General features: G+C 31.2%; 2 protein-coding genes across 3 annotated transcripts; one reads left to right on the top strand and one right to left on the bottom strand.

Moving 5' to 3' along the window:
* Nucleotides 1–293: 293 nt before the first annotated feature.
* LOC137806560 (uncharacterized) lies at nt 294–1,603 on the top strand. Of its 2 annotated transcripts, none has more exons than XM_068606755.1 (4): nt 294–482; nt 808–913; nt 1,067–1,144; nt 1,313–1,603. In XM_068606755.1, exons 1-4 carry the CDS (start codon nt 468–470, stop codon nt 1,366–1,368), a joined length of 255 nt encoding a protein of 84 aa, XP_068462856.1. In that variant the 5' UTR covers nt 294–467; the 3' UTR covers nt 1,369–1,603. The 2 variants fall into 2 exon arrangements, with proteins under 2 accessions (XP_068462856.1, XP_068462855.1); XM_068606754.1 differs by having other exon boundaries at nt 355–671.
* A 430-nt stretch (nt 1,604–2,033) lies between these two features.
* Nucleotides 2,034–12,244, bottom strand: LOC137806558 (axial regulator YABBY 4). The gene is made up of 7 exons (XM_068606753.1): nt 12,016–12,244; nt 11,787–11,921; nt 11,488–11,611; nt 11,351–11,399; nt 11,177–11,252; nt 10,991–11,086; nt 2,034–2,402 (listed from the first exon to the last, which is right to left on the bottom strand). Exons 1-7 carry the CDS (start codon nt 12,175–12,177, stop codon nt 2,325–2,327), a joined length of 720 nt encoding a protein of 239 aa, XP_068462854.1. The 5' UTR covers nt 12,178–12,244; the 3' UTR covers nt 2,034–2,324.
* Nucleotides 12,245–18,046: the final 5,802 nt, after the last annotated feature.

Genomic DNA, 18,046 nt, shown 5'->3' with positions numbered 1-18,046 from the left:
TCTTTCAACATTGTAGGACCTTCAAATGTTGCCGCATCAATTGAGGCATTTACTTTCACTCTTAAATCTTAATCTGTTTTTCTTTTTCTGTCACGAGTTCTTTCAGCTTCTTACTGCATAATATACATTAGTCTCACTCGTAATACTTGTTTAATGAGTTCTTAATTATATATAACAAGGTGAGAATAAAACATGATGGTGACACCATAAGAGTGTACATGTTTGGTCACTACTTCAATTATCGAGTTTTCTAGGTTTGAAGTTTAAGTGGTCATTGGCATGTACACATTTTTGTTGCAAATAGCACACATTCACTCTTTTAAGAAAAAGAAGAAAAGAGAAAAAAAGAGTGGAAGAAGAGGGAACACCACTTCCTCTTATCCCTTTAAAGATGAGGTGAATCTATCGTTAGGATTTCTGGAGCTGTTTTAGCCCTTCACTCTAGATATGTGTGGATAAGACAATGAATGTTACACAAATTTGTATGTTCTCTATATATAAACCCCCCTCAAAATATCCTATCTCCCGTGTACTTTTGCCCTTTGTTTTCTTTCTTCTATTCCTTTCTTTATTCTCTTTGTTTTTTTCCACACTTAGCTACACCAATGCATCACAGTCACCAATACCCTCTTCCTTGTTTGTATTGCCACCCACATAGCTATATTAGGATGGTAATATATTCTACCTGCTACCCTTTTTGTGATATAATATTATATACAGAACAGACATCACTTTACTTAAAAGACTATTATTGCTTTGATTTATTATAAGCTCCAAAGTAACCTTTGTGCATGGAAAATAATGCAGGTTCAGAATCTCATTGAGAGGTGCATGCTGTTTCACATGAGCCAAGAACAGTGCATAAGGGCTCTGGCAGAACATGCAGGGATTAAACCACTCGTTACTGTTACAGGTCATTCATTATCTTCACTTGAGGTTGTTTAATGGGTCGGTGGCTCTCAAACCAGAAGAAAGATATATAGCACTTGTGTATTGATGTCTGTGTTACACTTGGTGTTTCTTCTACAATTTGATCATGTGGATTAAATTATATTGTTTTGTGCAGTGTGGAAAGAGTTGCAAAAGGAAAACAAGGAATTCTTTAGAGCATATTTGCAAGTTGTCACTCCCAGACCATTCATAGGTAAGATCAATTGAGCCAAGATGTGTTTAATCTTTTGAACTGGGACGTGTATGAACATATTAAACTGTAATTATTAAGATTTTATTTCCAACCCAGCAACAGTTTATGACCACTAACCTTTTGTATGATTAGGCTGCAATAGTTATCACCAGTTTTTTTCCTTTTCAGGTAGATATTTTCAAAGGGCATCAAAATTGGCTAGAAGAAAACACCGGAAACGATGAAGTGAATAGAGGCTCATGAGTAATCCTACAAGGGAAAAGTGAGCTAGATTTCTCTGTTACCATGTGGTCGGTATCTCTCATTAATGGTTTGTGGGTGCAGACTCTTCTTCCTGTAACATATAGCGTGTAGATGCTTTTCTGGAAAGCATTAAAGAATAAAATTGTACCATAGTCGCATTATCTTTAACTTTTGGTGTGTAACAATGAAATATAAGAGTGATTAAAGTCTGTTACATTTCTTTTTGTGTAATTTTCTAATTTCAGGTGAGGTTTCTTGGTTTTGTTTTTTGTTTTTTTTGGTATCTGTGTATTCTAGCATTTTGATTGAAAGAAAGCTCTTACTGCTACTTGTATAAATTTGACAGTTAATTCGAATGAATCAAACTTAAGGATAGAACCTTTATAACTCTCTAGGTAAAACTTAGCAGTAATATTTTTCTTGATTTTCTGCCAGTTTTGGACTCTATAAAACAAACACACCTTAATTTTATTCTCAAGCTTCATTCCAAATACCAACACAAACACTATTAGAGATATATGGAGAAACTTTCACTTGACCAACAAACATTTGTGTGATCCTGAAAGATAATGAAGCTGACATGTTGGATCACAAAAGGGTGTCAGTCAAAACTATAAGACACTTTCTAAAGGTTAACGTCTTAAAGATAATGAATGTTTTATCATTCACACTCCATCATTTACACCCATGTAAATGTGTTAAATGTAAAGTCACAGTAAGATATGCAATGGGAAAGGAAGAGAGATGGCACAGGTGTAAAGTTAGTGTGAAATTTAGAGTGAAAAAAAATTGAAGCTTCAAGTTTCAATTTGTTAGCTATCTACCTACTCAACTCGTTTTCATTTGCGAGAGCGTCTTTTGTCAGAAGGCAAACCATGCAGTGGCAACTTCAGTGTTAGACAGAAAACAGGTTGTTGTTATGTGTGCTGCTGAGCCTTCATTCAAAAGGTGTCCTTTCCCAGACAGAATTCCTTGGAACCTTTCCTCCACGGAAACCTTGGCCTTCTTTGTTGACCTTAAAGTTTCACAAATGAAGTAAAGTCATATGCACTCAATGTCAAAGTACTGTATTATAAACAATAGGCTTACATTACTTTAGAAAGTCACTGCATTACATATACAACAGAGTGTGGGGACACTGACTAGTCACATAATGAAAATTGCTGTTTTATATACAGGATTGCTATTATTTTTTAGCATAGTTACACCTACTCGCTAAAGTTATGATTTTTTGGTGAAACGTATAATCTACCATCTTGTTTTCATTGTACATTCAATTATTGAAGTATTAAAACCATTCTCACTAACATAAGCCTTGCAAATCAATTCTGTGTGCTTAATAATATTTTGAAAATCATGTTTTTGGTAATTGTACTTTTACTTAAAAGTGATTATTTGGTAAACTTATATATATATATATATATATATATATTATGTTGAGTAACAAATTAACAACATAATAGCTCATAACTAAAATAGAAAATATGTTATAATGTATTAAAACAACAAAAATTACAATACTCTTTTCTCTATCTTCAAGGAGAAAAACAATGATATATTTTCTTAAAAATAGGAAAAACAACTACAAAAGAATTGTAAGGAGAAACTTTTTTCCCCTCTTAATTTTTCTCTAAAACATTAAAGTAATAAAAAAGAAAATGAAGTGATTGTGGTGTGTCTTGTTAATAAAACATCGTGCTCCTCTTATAATAAGAAAGTAAGCACCAAAGTAAATTTTTCTCGTCAATGGACTTCTCTTTTCACATTCTCCCACTTGAATATTTTGATGAAATTAATCAAATCTTCGTACCATGATTTTTTCTTTGCCATTATGTTGCTTATTTTTTTGATGGGTGTCACTATAATCAAATCATATAAACTTTCATTGCTAACCGACTTTGTCATAACATATGTTAGGTTTTTAGTGGTGTGATTCTTTTGTATATTCACAATTCCTTCCTCTACCACTTTTGAAAACAAAGTGGTAGCGTATACCTATGTGCTTTGTCCTAAAACGAGAGACAAAATTTCTTACAATGTGAAAGATACTCTAAATGTCACAATATACAACAAGCTTTTGTTTCTTGTGGTCAAGTTCCTCCATTAACTTTTAAATCTATATAGCTTCCTTGCATGCTTGGGTAGCTACCATGTTTTGAGCTTCTTTAGCAGACATAACTACTTGATCATGTTACTTGGATAACCAACTTATTGTCCCTTTTGCAAATATACACATAACCAGTAGTATATCTCATTTTATCATGATCACATGCAAAATCTGAATCAGCATAGTCCTTCAATACTAATTTTAATCCTTAGATCTTAGTTTATCACACTAGCACAAAAATAAGAAAAGATCGCTCCTTATTTAATGCGGCTCAGCACTTAAACGCATTCGTAAAAAACGCGGTGACATTTTTTAAATTAATTTGATTTACAAATGCGGTTATTACTTTTAGCCGCATTTGTAAATTTAAGCGCTTGATTTACAAATGCGGTTATTTGAATAACCGCATTTGAAAATTGAAGCGATTGATTTACAAATGCGGTTATTCAAATAACCGCATTTGTAAATCAAATTTACCCTAAAAATTTTAGGCGCCTCAACAGTTTCGTAGTTTCTTTCTCTTTGCGCTCATCTCTCTTCTTCGTTTTCTCTCGTTTTCGAACTCATTGCTGCACTCGAAGGTATTTCGTTTCCATTGCAACTGCATTGAACTTCATTGCTTTTAATGATTTTCGCTTTCCCTGTTGCTTTCGTTTTTAATGGGTTTCGGTTTCCATTGCTGCATATCGAAGGTATTTTCCATTGGCTCGCCGCTCCGCCACTGCTTCCGCCGCCGCTGTCGTCGCCGCTGCCGCTGTTCCTCTTTGTCCTCTTCCACTCTTCTTAAATCATATACTAAAACCCCTAAAACCCTAAAACCCCTAAAACCCTTTTGCTAATTCAGAAGAATATACAAATGCGGTTATTTGAAATAACCGCATTCGTAAATCGCATTTACAAATGCGGCTCTATAACCGCATTTGTATTTCTCTGATTTACTACTGCGTGCTGATCGAATGTGGCTCTATAGCCGCATTTGTAAATGTAAAATAGCCGCATTTGATTAGCATTTCTGCGCTAGTGTCACAATCACATGCAAATTTTGAATTAATATAGTCTTTAAAACTAATTTTGATCCTTTAAAACATAGGGCAACATCTGAGGTTCCTTTAATGTATCTAAGGATCATCTTAATTGCTCTCCAATGCTTTCCACCAGGATTTGTCATGAATCTACTAATTGTTGAACTAGGTACTTTGATGTCTCCAAATCCAAGATGAATGCTTGAAGACCTTGTTGTTGGTTGCGTGTGTGTGCTTAGTAGTCTTTGAATTGTTAATTCACTCTTTAAGATGATCCAAGGTTAATTAATCTTAATCTTTTTGAAAATATGAGTTTTCTAAAGAGTGAAATTTCTACCTGTTGAAATGTCGATTCAACCGGTTGTTTGACACTTGGTGACTTTTAAAATGAGTTTGAAGAGCTTGGCTTTGTTTTGACTTTGCTGTCAAACTGATTCAACTGGTTGTTTCAAGAATTCAATTGGTCGTTTTTCTAAAAACCTTAATAGAATTGGTGGTTCCAATATATTTTAAATGATTCCAATTGCTTTTGGTTTTTGATTTAAGTGCTTTGACCATTTGATTGAAGTATAAAAATGTTGTGTTGTGCTCCTATGCATTAACTAAGAAAGAGAGATTAATCAAAAACAGTTTTCAAGATTTCAAAAGCTTTGGATCATCTTAAGTGTGTGGAATAGGATTGAGTCTTGTACTTCTGAACTTTAAGCTTTGAATTACTCAGGTGTATTTTGTTCTTCTTCTTCCTTGAACATTGTATTTCTGTGTGTTCTGGTGTGATGCAGTTTCAGAAGGTGTTTCTAAAACTGTATAGTTTCCAAAAGTGGTGTGTGTTCTTGAAGGGTTCAAGATCATCACTTTTGGTGTGTGGTTTGTAATCTTAGGTTTGATTACAGGGATTTTTGCAGTGGTTAGATGAAGACTGGATATAGCTCTTGGTTAAGAGTGAACCATTATAAACATCTCGTGTCAATCTCTCTATCCCTACACTCATTACACTATTTTATCTTTGTTTTTCAAATCTGTTGGTATAAACAACCAGTTGTTTCGGGAAAACAACTAGTTGATTTTCTGGAATCAAACTAAAAACAGTTTTCTATTTGCCTGAACAAATTTTTAATTGATTAATTCTTCATAGCTTTTCACTCTATCTTCAATCAAAAATCTTTAAAAAATAATTCATCCCCCTCTTGTTTAAGGCCTCTAATTCTAACACTAATCACTCTCACTTCTTGAGCAATGTATGGTCTTGTACAAATCATGACATACACAAGGCTTCCTATCGCTGATGCATATGGTACTCGAGACATCTCCATCCTCTTTGCCTCATTACTAAGAACCGCACTTGAGGATAACTTACAATTGATATGAGGGTAGAAATTGGTTTGCAATCTTGCATATTGAAGTGTCGTAAGATTTTTAGTAAGTAATTATTTTGAGAAAGTCAATTCTTCCAATTTTTTCTGTCTCAATTGTTTAATTGTCCCAAGTCCTTCATATCAAACTCTCTAGTCAATTGTGTCTTTAATTCTTAGATTCAAGCTTTGTTGGGGGCCTACAACCAACATGTCATCTACATACAATAACAATATGATAAATCATTCTTATTAAACCTATTGTAATAGGTATAATGATTTGAACTCACTATGTTGTAACCAATACTAATAATGAAGTAATCGAATCATCTCTCGTACCAACACCTAGATGCATGCTTTAAATTGTACAAATATTTGTTCAACTTGAAAACCAAGTTTTCTTGTTCTTTAAAGACTTTAGTTGGCAAATATATTTCCCCTTCAAGTTCTACATGAAGAAAATCATTTTTTACATCTAATTTCTCAAGATGTAAATAAAATGTAACACACATAACCAAAACAACTCTAATTTTTGTCAATCTAACAATTGGTGAGAATATCTCACTGAAGTTAATGTCATATTTATGAGCATATTCCTTTACTATCAATCTAGCATGATATCGTTCCACTTGATCCTTGTCATCTCGTTTGATCTTATAGATCCACTTGTAACCAATGACTTTCCAACTTTTCCAAGTTTAGCAAACTTCCATGTCTTATTTTTGTGAAGAGCCTATATTTTTTTTCTTACATTGTTGTCATAAAAAAGAATAAGAAAGTAAACTACTTAAACCTCTTGAAAAGTTGAAGACTCTCCTCCTTCTTTATTTAGAAGACAATACACATCATGGCTTGTCATAAAATATTGTGAGAGCCAAGTTGATTTAACATTTTTTTCTTCTTGATCATTGGACTCCTCCATCACTAACCTCATTAGGTTCTTGTTCAGAGTCTACTCGTACTTTGAATTCCTTGAATATTGACTCATAAGCAAAGGACTAACCACTAGAGTTATGACTATGATAATACAAGAGTAGGACTTAGTTGAGCTCACCAGGGTCAAACTCTTATCATCTTGGATCAAGTTCTAGTCTATAGAAATGTATGAGTAGAATATGATTTATTTGAGTTTGTATTTGATAAATAATTTGGGACTTTTATTTGGGAAAACTAGTATAGGATTTTTGGGCTTGTATTTGGGTATATTGTAGACTAGGTTAGAATTAGGGTTTTTATACCTACCTAGGGTTTCAAATGGGCTTCTCTTGGAACAAGAGAAAGCCTATGCCATTCATAGGAGCATCTTTGTATTTCAAGCTAGGGATGGAAAAGTGGAGAACACACCTAGGATCACATGGGAAGCATGACATGCTTGATGCCCAAGTTTGAAAACCTTCAAACTTGAATTTTCCCTTTCACTTTCTCCACTCCTTGGTTGAGTTTTAGGACTATAAATAAGTGTGCTTCACTCTTGTATTTCTTAGCTTGAATGAGTATTGTTATGCTGCCTAATTTTGTTCATACAACTTGTTCTTGAGTTCTCTCTAGGGTAGTATCCTTTGTAGCGATCCCTAGACTTCTTCCTAATGAGTTAGCATCATCTCTCACCTTTCATCTTCACCTATTCCACTTCAAACACCGAATATCAACCTTGTTCTTCTATTTCTTTCACACTCATATTGCTCTATACTTCATCCAAATATGACTTCTACAAATATTCATAAAAAAAGAGGCCATCACATCTGATTTACTCTTAATAAGGTACACCTACAATCTCCTGGAGTAATCATCAATAAATGATACAAAATATTTTACTTCTCTAAGGGATAATATTGATGATTCACACAAATAAGAACAAATCAAGTCTAATATGTATTTACTTTTTGTAGCCACTTTAACAAACTTTAATTTATGTTGCTTGCTTATCAAGCAGTGCTCTCTCAGGTAAAACAACACTTTTAAGTCTAGGTAAAAGATTACATTTTGCAAGAATTTTTAGACCTAGCTCTAACATATGACCAAGTCAATGATGTCACATTATCATTGCTTCTAGAATTATTGATGCAATTGTTGCATCTTCTTCTTGCAATGTATCTCTAAAAAACATGTACAACTTTTCCATGATCTTTTCTGCTTACATCTCTACAAATTTTCACAACCTTTAAGATCTTACCTTCATGGATCTTACACCCAAGGTCATCTAATTACCCAATAGATAGTAGATTCTTCTTGAAGTACTTCACATTTCGTACCCTTTAAATTATGAGTACAATACCATCATACATTTTTATTTTGATAGAACTAACTCTAGTAATCTCTAAGGCATTGTTATTTTCCATGACCACTATTGTTCTTTCTCAAAATTGCCTTCATATTCAATTTACACGAGAAATTATTCTCATTGAACTTCTCTATCTCATACTTTGTTTCCATGGCTTTAAAATCACTTTATGCACTTTTCACTATGAATAGTATTGAATATTGAAACAACAATGGTAGATCGCCAACCATTACAGCAAGTAAGTTTTCAAGAAAAGAGATAAGTCAGTAATGAACACAGTTAAATACCAAAGTCTTTCCTTAGATAAAACATTCCTATATATGTACTTTCAAACTACCACATTTTTTATCAATAAAAAAATAACTCCTTTTTTATATGAAAAATCAGACTAACTGCAAGCACAAAGCATATTCAGATTTTTCTACATTTTAGTAACAAAACATAATACAATCAGGAAACCAAGCTTTGATATCACTATTAGATATCAAAGTAACAACATAAAAACACAAAACTAAATAAAAGATGAAAAAAAATAACAAAACAGACAATAGAGAATAATGTAATTTTACTAAAGAAAAAAAAATCACAATACCTTCTCTCTAACTCCAAAGAGAAAACAATAACATAATCTTTACGAAATATGAAAACAATACTATATAGAGATAAAATATTTTTTCTTTCTCAATTTTTCTCTCAAACACTAAAGTAATAGAAAAGAAAATAAAATGATTTTAGTGTGTCTTAATAAGAAAATATTATATTTTTTTATAATAAGAAAAGTAAGCATAGATGTAAAAAAATTTCTATGTAAAATTTCACTTTTCATAATATGGGTGTGTGTTTTAGTACTTCTTTTTCTAGAATGAGTGTTATCGAATTATGTACTAGGCTTGAAATCTAGTTTAAATAGCTATAAAACAAGACATTATAATTGCCATGGAATTTTAACTACATGGGAGGGTTTTTTTTTCTTCTATAGGAGTAAGAATTCAACTACTAACAAGATTTTAAATATAAAATTTTATATTTATTAGATCTTAAATTAAAGAAAACAACTAATATTTTCATCATTGAAGGAAAAGATAATATTTTCATCGTGAAAATATTTTTTTTTATAAAACTGATCAAAATCTTCAAAATAATAAAATATATTTTTAATTTTTTATTAGAAAAAAAACGGTGTACCTTGCAAGATGTTACTTAATATTTTAAAATAATGTTTATTATTAGAATAAAAATAAGATGAGATAATAAAAGACTTATATCTTATATTATATCACTACAAAGAAAATTATTAAATAGAAATCAATCTTAAAGACAAAAACTAATTAGTCACTCTATTGACTAAATTAGATACTACAAAAAGTATTGGTATCTAAATTAGTTTCTATTATTAATAAATAGTTTTTAAATTGGTATCTAATTAACTACCAAAATTTTACATACCAACTTTGGAATTAAAAGTAATTGATAGCTAAAATCTTGATAGCTAGTTAGATACTAATTTAGAAACTAGTTTATAAATTTTATTAATAATAAAATTATTTTAAATATCAATAGTTTTTTTAATATCTAAAATAATATTTAATTTAGTTAATATATTGACTAATTATTTTTTTTAAAAATAAATTTCTATTTAATTATATTATTGTAATATATAGAAAGATTTATCAGTAAAAAAATACAATATCTCAAAAGAATATTATATATTAAAAGTATTACAAGACAAAAATATATTAATTCAAAGAATACATGAACTAAAATTAAGATTGATTAGAAATATGAGAATAAAAATATAATTTTTTATATAATGTAATAACTATCTAGAATGCTTTTGTAATAAATAAACGGTTCCACGTGACGTTGATGGGTCAGGATGATGAGGATAAGTCTCTTCTACTGAAATAATTAATGAATTCTTGTTGAGTAATTGTACTATCTCTGTTGCACAGAAGATAAATTGACACTACCATACCACACTGCCAAAACAAATAAGCTCCCATTGAAACACACTGACTGGGTAAAAAATAGAAAATAAAATATTGATAATAAAAACGGTATTTAAATAAGAAAAAACAAAGCAAAATGAGAAAAAAAATGCATTTTTATTTATATATTATTTTATTTTACTTCTTATTAGACATGAAATCAGAATAATTCCTCATTGAATTTCATAATATCTAAATACTTATAAAATATATCGTTATTTGAAAAATTACGTATAGAACATTATTATGCATATATTACACAAAATTTAGTTTTTAAATTTGAAAAAAATGTGTTACTTTTAACTGCAGAGCCAAATACACTATAGTTTATAGTTTTTTAAAATTTTCTTCATCTCTTTATATAAGAAAATGTTACTTTAACCGTTATAAAATGTATAGACACCAAGTTCACAATATGATCTAACATATATGATCTAACATAGTATAATTGTAAATTTATTTTATTTAAATAAAAAATATTTCTCTCTTCAAATATTTTTCTCTTCAATGTAAAATTATCAACCTATCATTCCTTGAAAGACTCTCCATGTAAAGAATTTTAAAAGATACCATCAGCTAATTTCTCATTTTCTTATAAAGGGTTGATTTTTGTAATTCTTTTTATTATTGATAGAGATGGAATAGATACTAAGAAGTCTTTTTGATTGATATGTATATGAAAAAGTACTTTATGAGTATCATTTCTATATAAGTGTCGGATTATTTTTGTGATCTCATTTAATTTCATTGGTATTTGCTCATTATAAAAAAAACATGTAAAGAATTATTTCACCATTACTTTTAACAGTTTCTCAAAATAACGATATTTTTTTGAGTTTTATATGATATTTACCTCAGGAGCATTGAAAGACTCTACATGGCAATCTAGATCCACAAGTTTACAGCTGTCTGCTTCTCCTTTGCACTGAGAAGGGGGGAAATTGGCCCACTGAAAGTCACCAAAAACATAAACATACTCACTATTTCTTTTAAGGTACATTTCTTCACCACAAGTTACTATGCAGTTTAAAAACCTTACATTTTTCGCCGCAGTGCTGAAAGCTTCTTTGTGGGCCATTTTAGGGTTTTCTGCCTTTAGCCTTTTAATCTCTTCTCTGCATTTAACTAATATTACGTTAGAATTATGCAAAGTTTAAGTATACGGTTTATGTTTGTAGTCTATGCACACAACTTTGTGTTGTTAAAACATTACTTGATGAAGCGGTTATAAGCAGATGGTGTTCTCTGTCTCTTCTCTGGGGCTGAAAAGATTCCAGTCATAAAAAATGAATAAGTTTATAAGGGAATACACCAAAACTTGCTTCAATACTTATTAAGGTTTTTACGTACGTTTGTTCACAACATTGGAAAGTTGAGGCATGTTCTGTTCCTCACAATCTGAATAGTTCATTCTGGATGCATTATAGCTTTTCAAAGTCTTGTTTGCACCATCTTCTGAACTACCTTTGCTTGGCTGGAGAATGAGGATATTCCAAATGTATTCAAAGTTAATCACCAATAAGTGATGCTTTCATGGAAGAAGAGCATATTTGAAGTTAAAAGGTAAGTATGTGGGTGAATGGAGTCACCACCAAGAACTAGTACTAGAAATAAAGAATTGAGAGAGAATGAAAGGTAACCAAGATGACCTCAAGATGAGTAAGAGAAGCAAGAAGGTGGAAAGGGACAAAGGAAGTTTTCTTCATATTAACAGAGAGAAGGCTTGTGCAGTGGCCGCATCTGACTGTCACCACCATTGAGAAACTGCTGCATGGGACGCTTACCTGCATCTCAGAACATTGAATTGGAACAGAAATATGGAAAAGAAGAACTAAAACCAACGCATGCACCTAGCTATATATCTAGAGAACTCATTACCATTAATGTTGTGGTACAGAATCCACATTCTACGTAACATATCTGTTCTGGAAGATCGAAAAGATGGTTCAGTGTTGACATGGCTGTGCTACAGGTGTTTGAAGTGTATGAGAAAGAGAGAGGGAGAGAGAGAGGGAGAGAGAGATTGAAGATGTAGCTCATTGTACACAAGTAAGAATTTATAGCTGAAAGTGATAATTTCTCTCTCCCTTTAATGGTTTTGAGGTAGGGGTACTTAATGGTGATTTTTATTGCCGGAATGCACTCCAACATTGATGCTAAGGACCAGGAGAGTTTAAGTTTTTCAACCCTTTCATGATATTTAGAGGTTGAGGGCTAAAATTACTGTCACTCCCCTTGGAAGAAGATGGTTTATGATATAGTTTTACCTTTTTCCATTTTCAATTTAAATGTGATATTTACCTTGAAAAATGATATGTTACTTGAAAGGTAGATCCATCTATCAATTTAAAAAAGTGTTGAAAAATCAAAAATCAAAACTCATTGATTATTATTATTATTATAATTATCTTGTTGTACTTTTTACATCATTAGAGTTTACTACCCAATCACTATTAGAGTATAGCCTTGGAAAATTTCTCTCTTCTTCTTCAGGAAATGAAGACTAAGATCAATTGTGCCTTTGATATATCTTAAAATTGTGTTTGTTGCACTAATGTGAACTTGGCTTGGAAAATGCATGAATCTTGATAATAATCTCACAAGTACTAGATTATTGGTCTATTAAATAGATACAACATGCTTCTATAAATAGATATGTATAATCATTTCGTCATATTTCCATCCAGATTAAACTTTTCATTTACCACAAAGGGAGCTGCAAAATATTTGTAATTCTCCATATGAAACTTTCTTCAAGATCTTCGTGAGATACTTATTTTTGAGAGATAAAGATTTCGTCATATAATTGGAGTGTCTCCATCCTAATAAAATAATTTACTAAATCTAGGTTTGTCCTTTTAGATGAATCAAATATATATACTTATTTTTTTAAACTAGAGAATAGTTCTTCTCCCTCATCTCTCAGCACTCAAAAGAATCTAGTTTATATATCTAGTTTATATATCTATGTATAAGATGTCGTCCGTTGCGTTGAAGGAGATTGAGAAAATTCAGATAAGGTTTTTGTGGGGTTGGAGTTCAGAAAGGAGGAAGATTGTGTGGGTTTCGTGGAAAAATGTTTGCGAGCTTTGAGAAGTTGGCAGTTCTGGTATTTTTGAATTAAGACTTTTCAATGTGACTTTGCTGGGAAAGTGGATTTGGTGTCTAGGTTCCGATAAGGGTGGTCTGTTGAAGGAGATTCTTGAATCTAAATACGAAGGTTGGAGAAGCCTGCAAGAGCAAATTACCAATGCGAAGGACTCCAGCTGGTGGAGAGATTTGAAGGGGGTTTGGGGATGGAGGAATAGGGTAAGAACTTTGAGAATTTTTTAGAGTGGATAGTGTGAAACTGGAAGGAAGTCTTGTTCTGGAAAGATGTTTGAGTGGGCAACAAAGATTTGAAGAACAAATTTTCAAGACTGTTTTCTTTGTGTGGTAATAAAGAAGGTAATTTAGAGTCTTGTGGGAAGTGGTTTAATGGTAGTTGGGAGTGAAAGTTTGTCTGGGGAAGATGTTTGTTTGATTGGGAGAAAAATCAGGAAGTTCAGTTGTTACAAGAGGTGCATGGAAAGGTGCTTGTCTTGAATTATGAAGATAACTGGGTTTGGTAGGTTGGTAAGGATAGTGGGTTTTCGATAAAGTCTACCTATGATATTCTAAGAGGTCCTTACGAGAGAGATAGTCTGTTTGCTTCTCTGTGGAAGACTTATGCTTTTCCTTCAGCCTAATTTACTGTTTGGAGGGTGTTGCTAAATTCAGTTTCTACTAAAGATAATTTGGAAAGACGCAGGGTCTCAGTTGTTTCTGCAGGGTGGAAGTGGAGTCAACAAGACATTTGTTTCTTGAATGCAAGATTGCTTGGCTAGTTTGAAAATTGTGATATGCTTGGTTGGGGTTAATGTCGGTAGATCATTTTGATCATGTTTCACACTTCTTGCATTTTAATTTGGTAAATGCTCTTGTTCAGGAAATGTTGTTTAGGATAGTGTCTGGATTGCAATTGTTGGTGAAATTTGGAAGCACAAGAATAAACATATTTTCAAGGGTGGAGTGAATGATCATTCAAGAATGTTTACCTTGGCTCAAGTAAAGGTTTAGTCTTGGGTAACATATCTAAATCAATTTTTGCTTGCTTTACTTATTCTGAGTGGTGCTTTGATCCTCTGGTCTGTATGTTTTCGATTAAGTGAGACTTTGTAAAGTTTCTTCCTTTGGCTGGGCTGGTTGCTTTTTTTTTAGTATTGTAAGGTTTAGGTCGTGTGGAAGGGGTTTGATGGGTATTGTCGTGTTATGTCATGTATAAGGGTTGGACTACCCTGCAGTGATTCATATTTATTTTGTTTTACTTGCTGATAAAAAAAAACATTTAAAATATATTTTGTTCATGGAAAAATTTAAACATGCACTCTCCTTTGTCACTACAAGAAGATCATTAAATAGAAACTAATTTTAGAGACCAAAATAATTAGTTGCTATTTAACTAAAATAAAGATCACTTTATAAACTAAAAAAAATTATTGGCATCTAAAGTAGTTTCTATTATTAATAAAAATTTATAGAATAGTTTCTAAATTGGTATCTAACCATTAACTACCAATGTTTTAGCTACTTACTACTTCATATTCTAAATTAGTTTTTATTAGTCTTTAATAGATTAATTTAAAAACTAAAATATTAGTAGCTAAAACCTTTATAGTTAATTTAGATACCAATTTAGAAATATTTTATAACTTTTGCTTAATAAAAATCACTTTAGATATCAATAATATTTTAATCTCTAAAATATTACCTAATTTAGGCTATACAATGACTAAGTATTCTTGGTCTCTAAATGTAGTTGGTGACTTTAGACATGAATTTCTTGTTTATCTTTATACACTTTACTCATATGTCTAAGTTGGTTACAAATTTTGCATTTAGTGCCTAGTTTGAAGTAAGAAAAAAACTTTTGTGGTTTTTCTTTTCCTAGTAAGAGTAAGGTGGGAAACTTCTTCCAACATTTACTTTTACTATTGTGTTCTCAGGCTTTTTTTCTCTTTTTTTTGGAACATATTTTTTTATTGTTGAATTTTATATTTGGTCTATCTTACTAGAGTTTGTTTGTTATCAGCAATATCCTACTAGAGTACTTTCTATATAATCTCCTTCATCCAAGAGAGTTTGTCTATGTTTAAAGGTTTGGAGAGCATTTATCATCTCTATCACGATTATCTTCAAGAAATCCTTGTTCTCTTATAAAGAGGATATTTTTTTTTTATTTAAACCTCTCAAGAAGGTATATTATGATTTTTTTTCCCACTGTGTGTTGCATCACCAAACACTTTTATAGGTATAACTACCTTTAAAAGTTGGTCAATAAACTTTTTTATAGATTTTTTGTCCTTCATTATGACAACTTCAGACTTTCTTTTCAGATTTAGAGTTTTGATTCTCTTCGTTTTTTATACTTTCTTGAACTTATCTTTCAATTGATTTGAGACTTTCCTTTCATAATCAGAGTTTGCATTCTCTTCATTTTATAACTTTCTTGAACTCCTTTCAATTGATTTGAAGCTTCCTTGGCAGTTTACATGGTTATGGTCTTAATAAAAATGTCATCATGTTTGTATTTTTTTTCTTTATCATTATGAGTTTTGAATTTATCGAATTTTTGGTAATTACTACAATTTTTTTCACTATATTTCACAAATTTGAGCTCTTAAATAATTCATCATCTTTGCAACACAAAAATAAAAGTTTTGACTAAAAAAATACAAGGTGAAGGTACCGGTGAGGGTCGTACGACTCATCACATGTCTTGGTCCCCGTTACTGGGCCGACCGATGTCAAGATCCCCATTAATGGGCTGATCGACAATGCGAATCTAGTTATGTTTAAGCAGATCAATGAAGCTAATCCATGATCAAAAGCTAGGTAATGTATCCTTAAACATGGTCCAACTCCCTAATCTAACCCAATAGGAAAGACTAATTAAAATAATATAATTAACACACATTCCAAGATCTAGGTACGTCAATCATAGATAGTGCTCTGACAACCGAACGTCGAATAATTTTACTGACTTGAACGTCGGAGTGCCTTCTACAGGTACCATCCGGGTCTGGACTACGAGAAGATCGAAAGGTGCGACGAGTAAGGAGGAGTAAGAAGCTTGCGAGGAGGGAAGCTGAAATACAATCCGACTAACCGACTAAGGAAGGAGAAGAGTGATCTTAATAGTTTTCTGGATTCCAACTTTCTTCGAGAACAATTGACGTCCACCATAGGACCGAAAGATTTCGTGTGAAGAGCGTTAGTAGATGGTATAATTGTTGTTTTGAAAGTTTTCATTTTGAGATTTTTTTATGTGGTTTTTCTTTAAGTCTTTCTTTCCATTCTTCTCTCTTGTTTTTGTCTCACAGTACCTAAGAATATTTAAGCTTTTGATACCATGTTGAAGTTAAAGTGTTCACAATGAAGGAGATTAAATAATATCAAATGCATAATAAATTTTGTTGGGACACAATGAAGAAAAATCTAAGACGGTAATCTTCATCGCAGTGAAGAAATATTGTGAAATTCTTACGCATACAAGTAATGACTGGTTAATTTTCCCGTTATTTGCACCTTAAAATGTGATAGTTGAATTGGTTTATGTGAGTGAAATGCACGGATTATTACCACTGGTAAATTACTCCTTATTGCAGTGGCCCATAGTTCTATGTTACTTTTGCTGAGTGACATAAAAGAACTTGTTTGTTTCATGTGTTGTTTTCTCTTTTATTAATACTCGTACCTCTCAAGCCCTCTACTTGTCCTAGATCAAATTGAAAGTGTGGAAAGTTCTCCCCTAAGGAGGAAAAGGAAGGTTTCTGAAGGGTACATGTCAAACAGTATAAGGTAAATAGACATCTTAGGATTTGTCTTTCGTGAAAGACAGAAAATATAATTGACCATTGAAAATAGAATCTCCTCACTTTCGCATGCATCCCTTCATTCTTAGTTTTTTGTTTCACAATGGTGGAGCTTTATTAGCCACTTGTTAATATTTCCATTCAAACTATTTCTTAACTATGTTTCTTTACTAAACCATCAACAAAATATAGATAGGAATACACAAATTTATATTTATATTATAAATTATATGATATGAGATCATTATCACCGAAAAACACACTTTATTTGAATTTCATTTTAAAAAAATTTAAAAATTTTAACAAATTTTACATTATATGAACACTATAAGAAAATCATGAAATAGAAATTAATTTTAGAGATAAAAAATAATTAGTTGCTATAGTGACTAAATCAGAGACCATTTTAAAAGCTAAATTTTTATTTATTTTTAAATTAGTTTCTATTATTGTTAAATAGTTTCTAAATTGGTATCTAATTAGCTACCAAGATTTTTGCTACTAAATTTATAATCTAAATAATTGGTAGTTAAAACTTTGGTAGCTAATTAAATACCAATTTAGAAACTATTTAACAATAATACAAACTAATTTAGAAACAAAAAGTTTTTTGTCTTTAAAATGTCGTCACTATAGTAACTAATTATTTTTAGTTTCTAAAACTGGTTTCTATCTCATGATTTTCTTGTAGTGGAAGATATGATATGAAGATATGATAGGAGATTCAATAAAAATATTCCTAATAATACATATATAATTTAAATATTTTTTATTATATATAGGATTTAATCTTCATTTCTATAATCATAATAGAAATTTATTCAATAAATTATGAGCTTTTATAAAATAATTGTATTTGTCCGTTTTAAAATCATGTTGGAATTATATTAGAATTGTCAAAGATCTAAAAAAAATATCTTTTAAATTGTATAATGTCGTATGAGTGTTGTACACGTATCAATATTTAATACGTGTTGGAAGAACACACCATTTAAAAGACGTGTCTGAATTTTATA

This window comes from Phaseolus vulgaris, chromosome 3 (assembly GCF_000499845.2).
Source record: "Phaseolus vulgaris cultivar G19833 chromosome 3, P. vulgaris v2.0, whole genome shotgun sequence".
NCBI classification, from domain to species: domain Eukaryota; kingdom Viridiplantae; phylum Streptophyta; class Magnoliopsida; order Fabales; family Fabaceae; genus Phaseolus; species Phaseolus vulgaris.
Note: the sequence above shows the minus strand (reverse complement) of the source record. Positions and strands in the feature narration are given on the sequence as shown.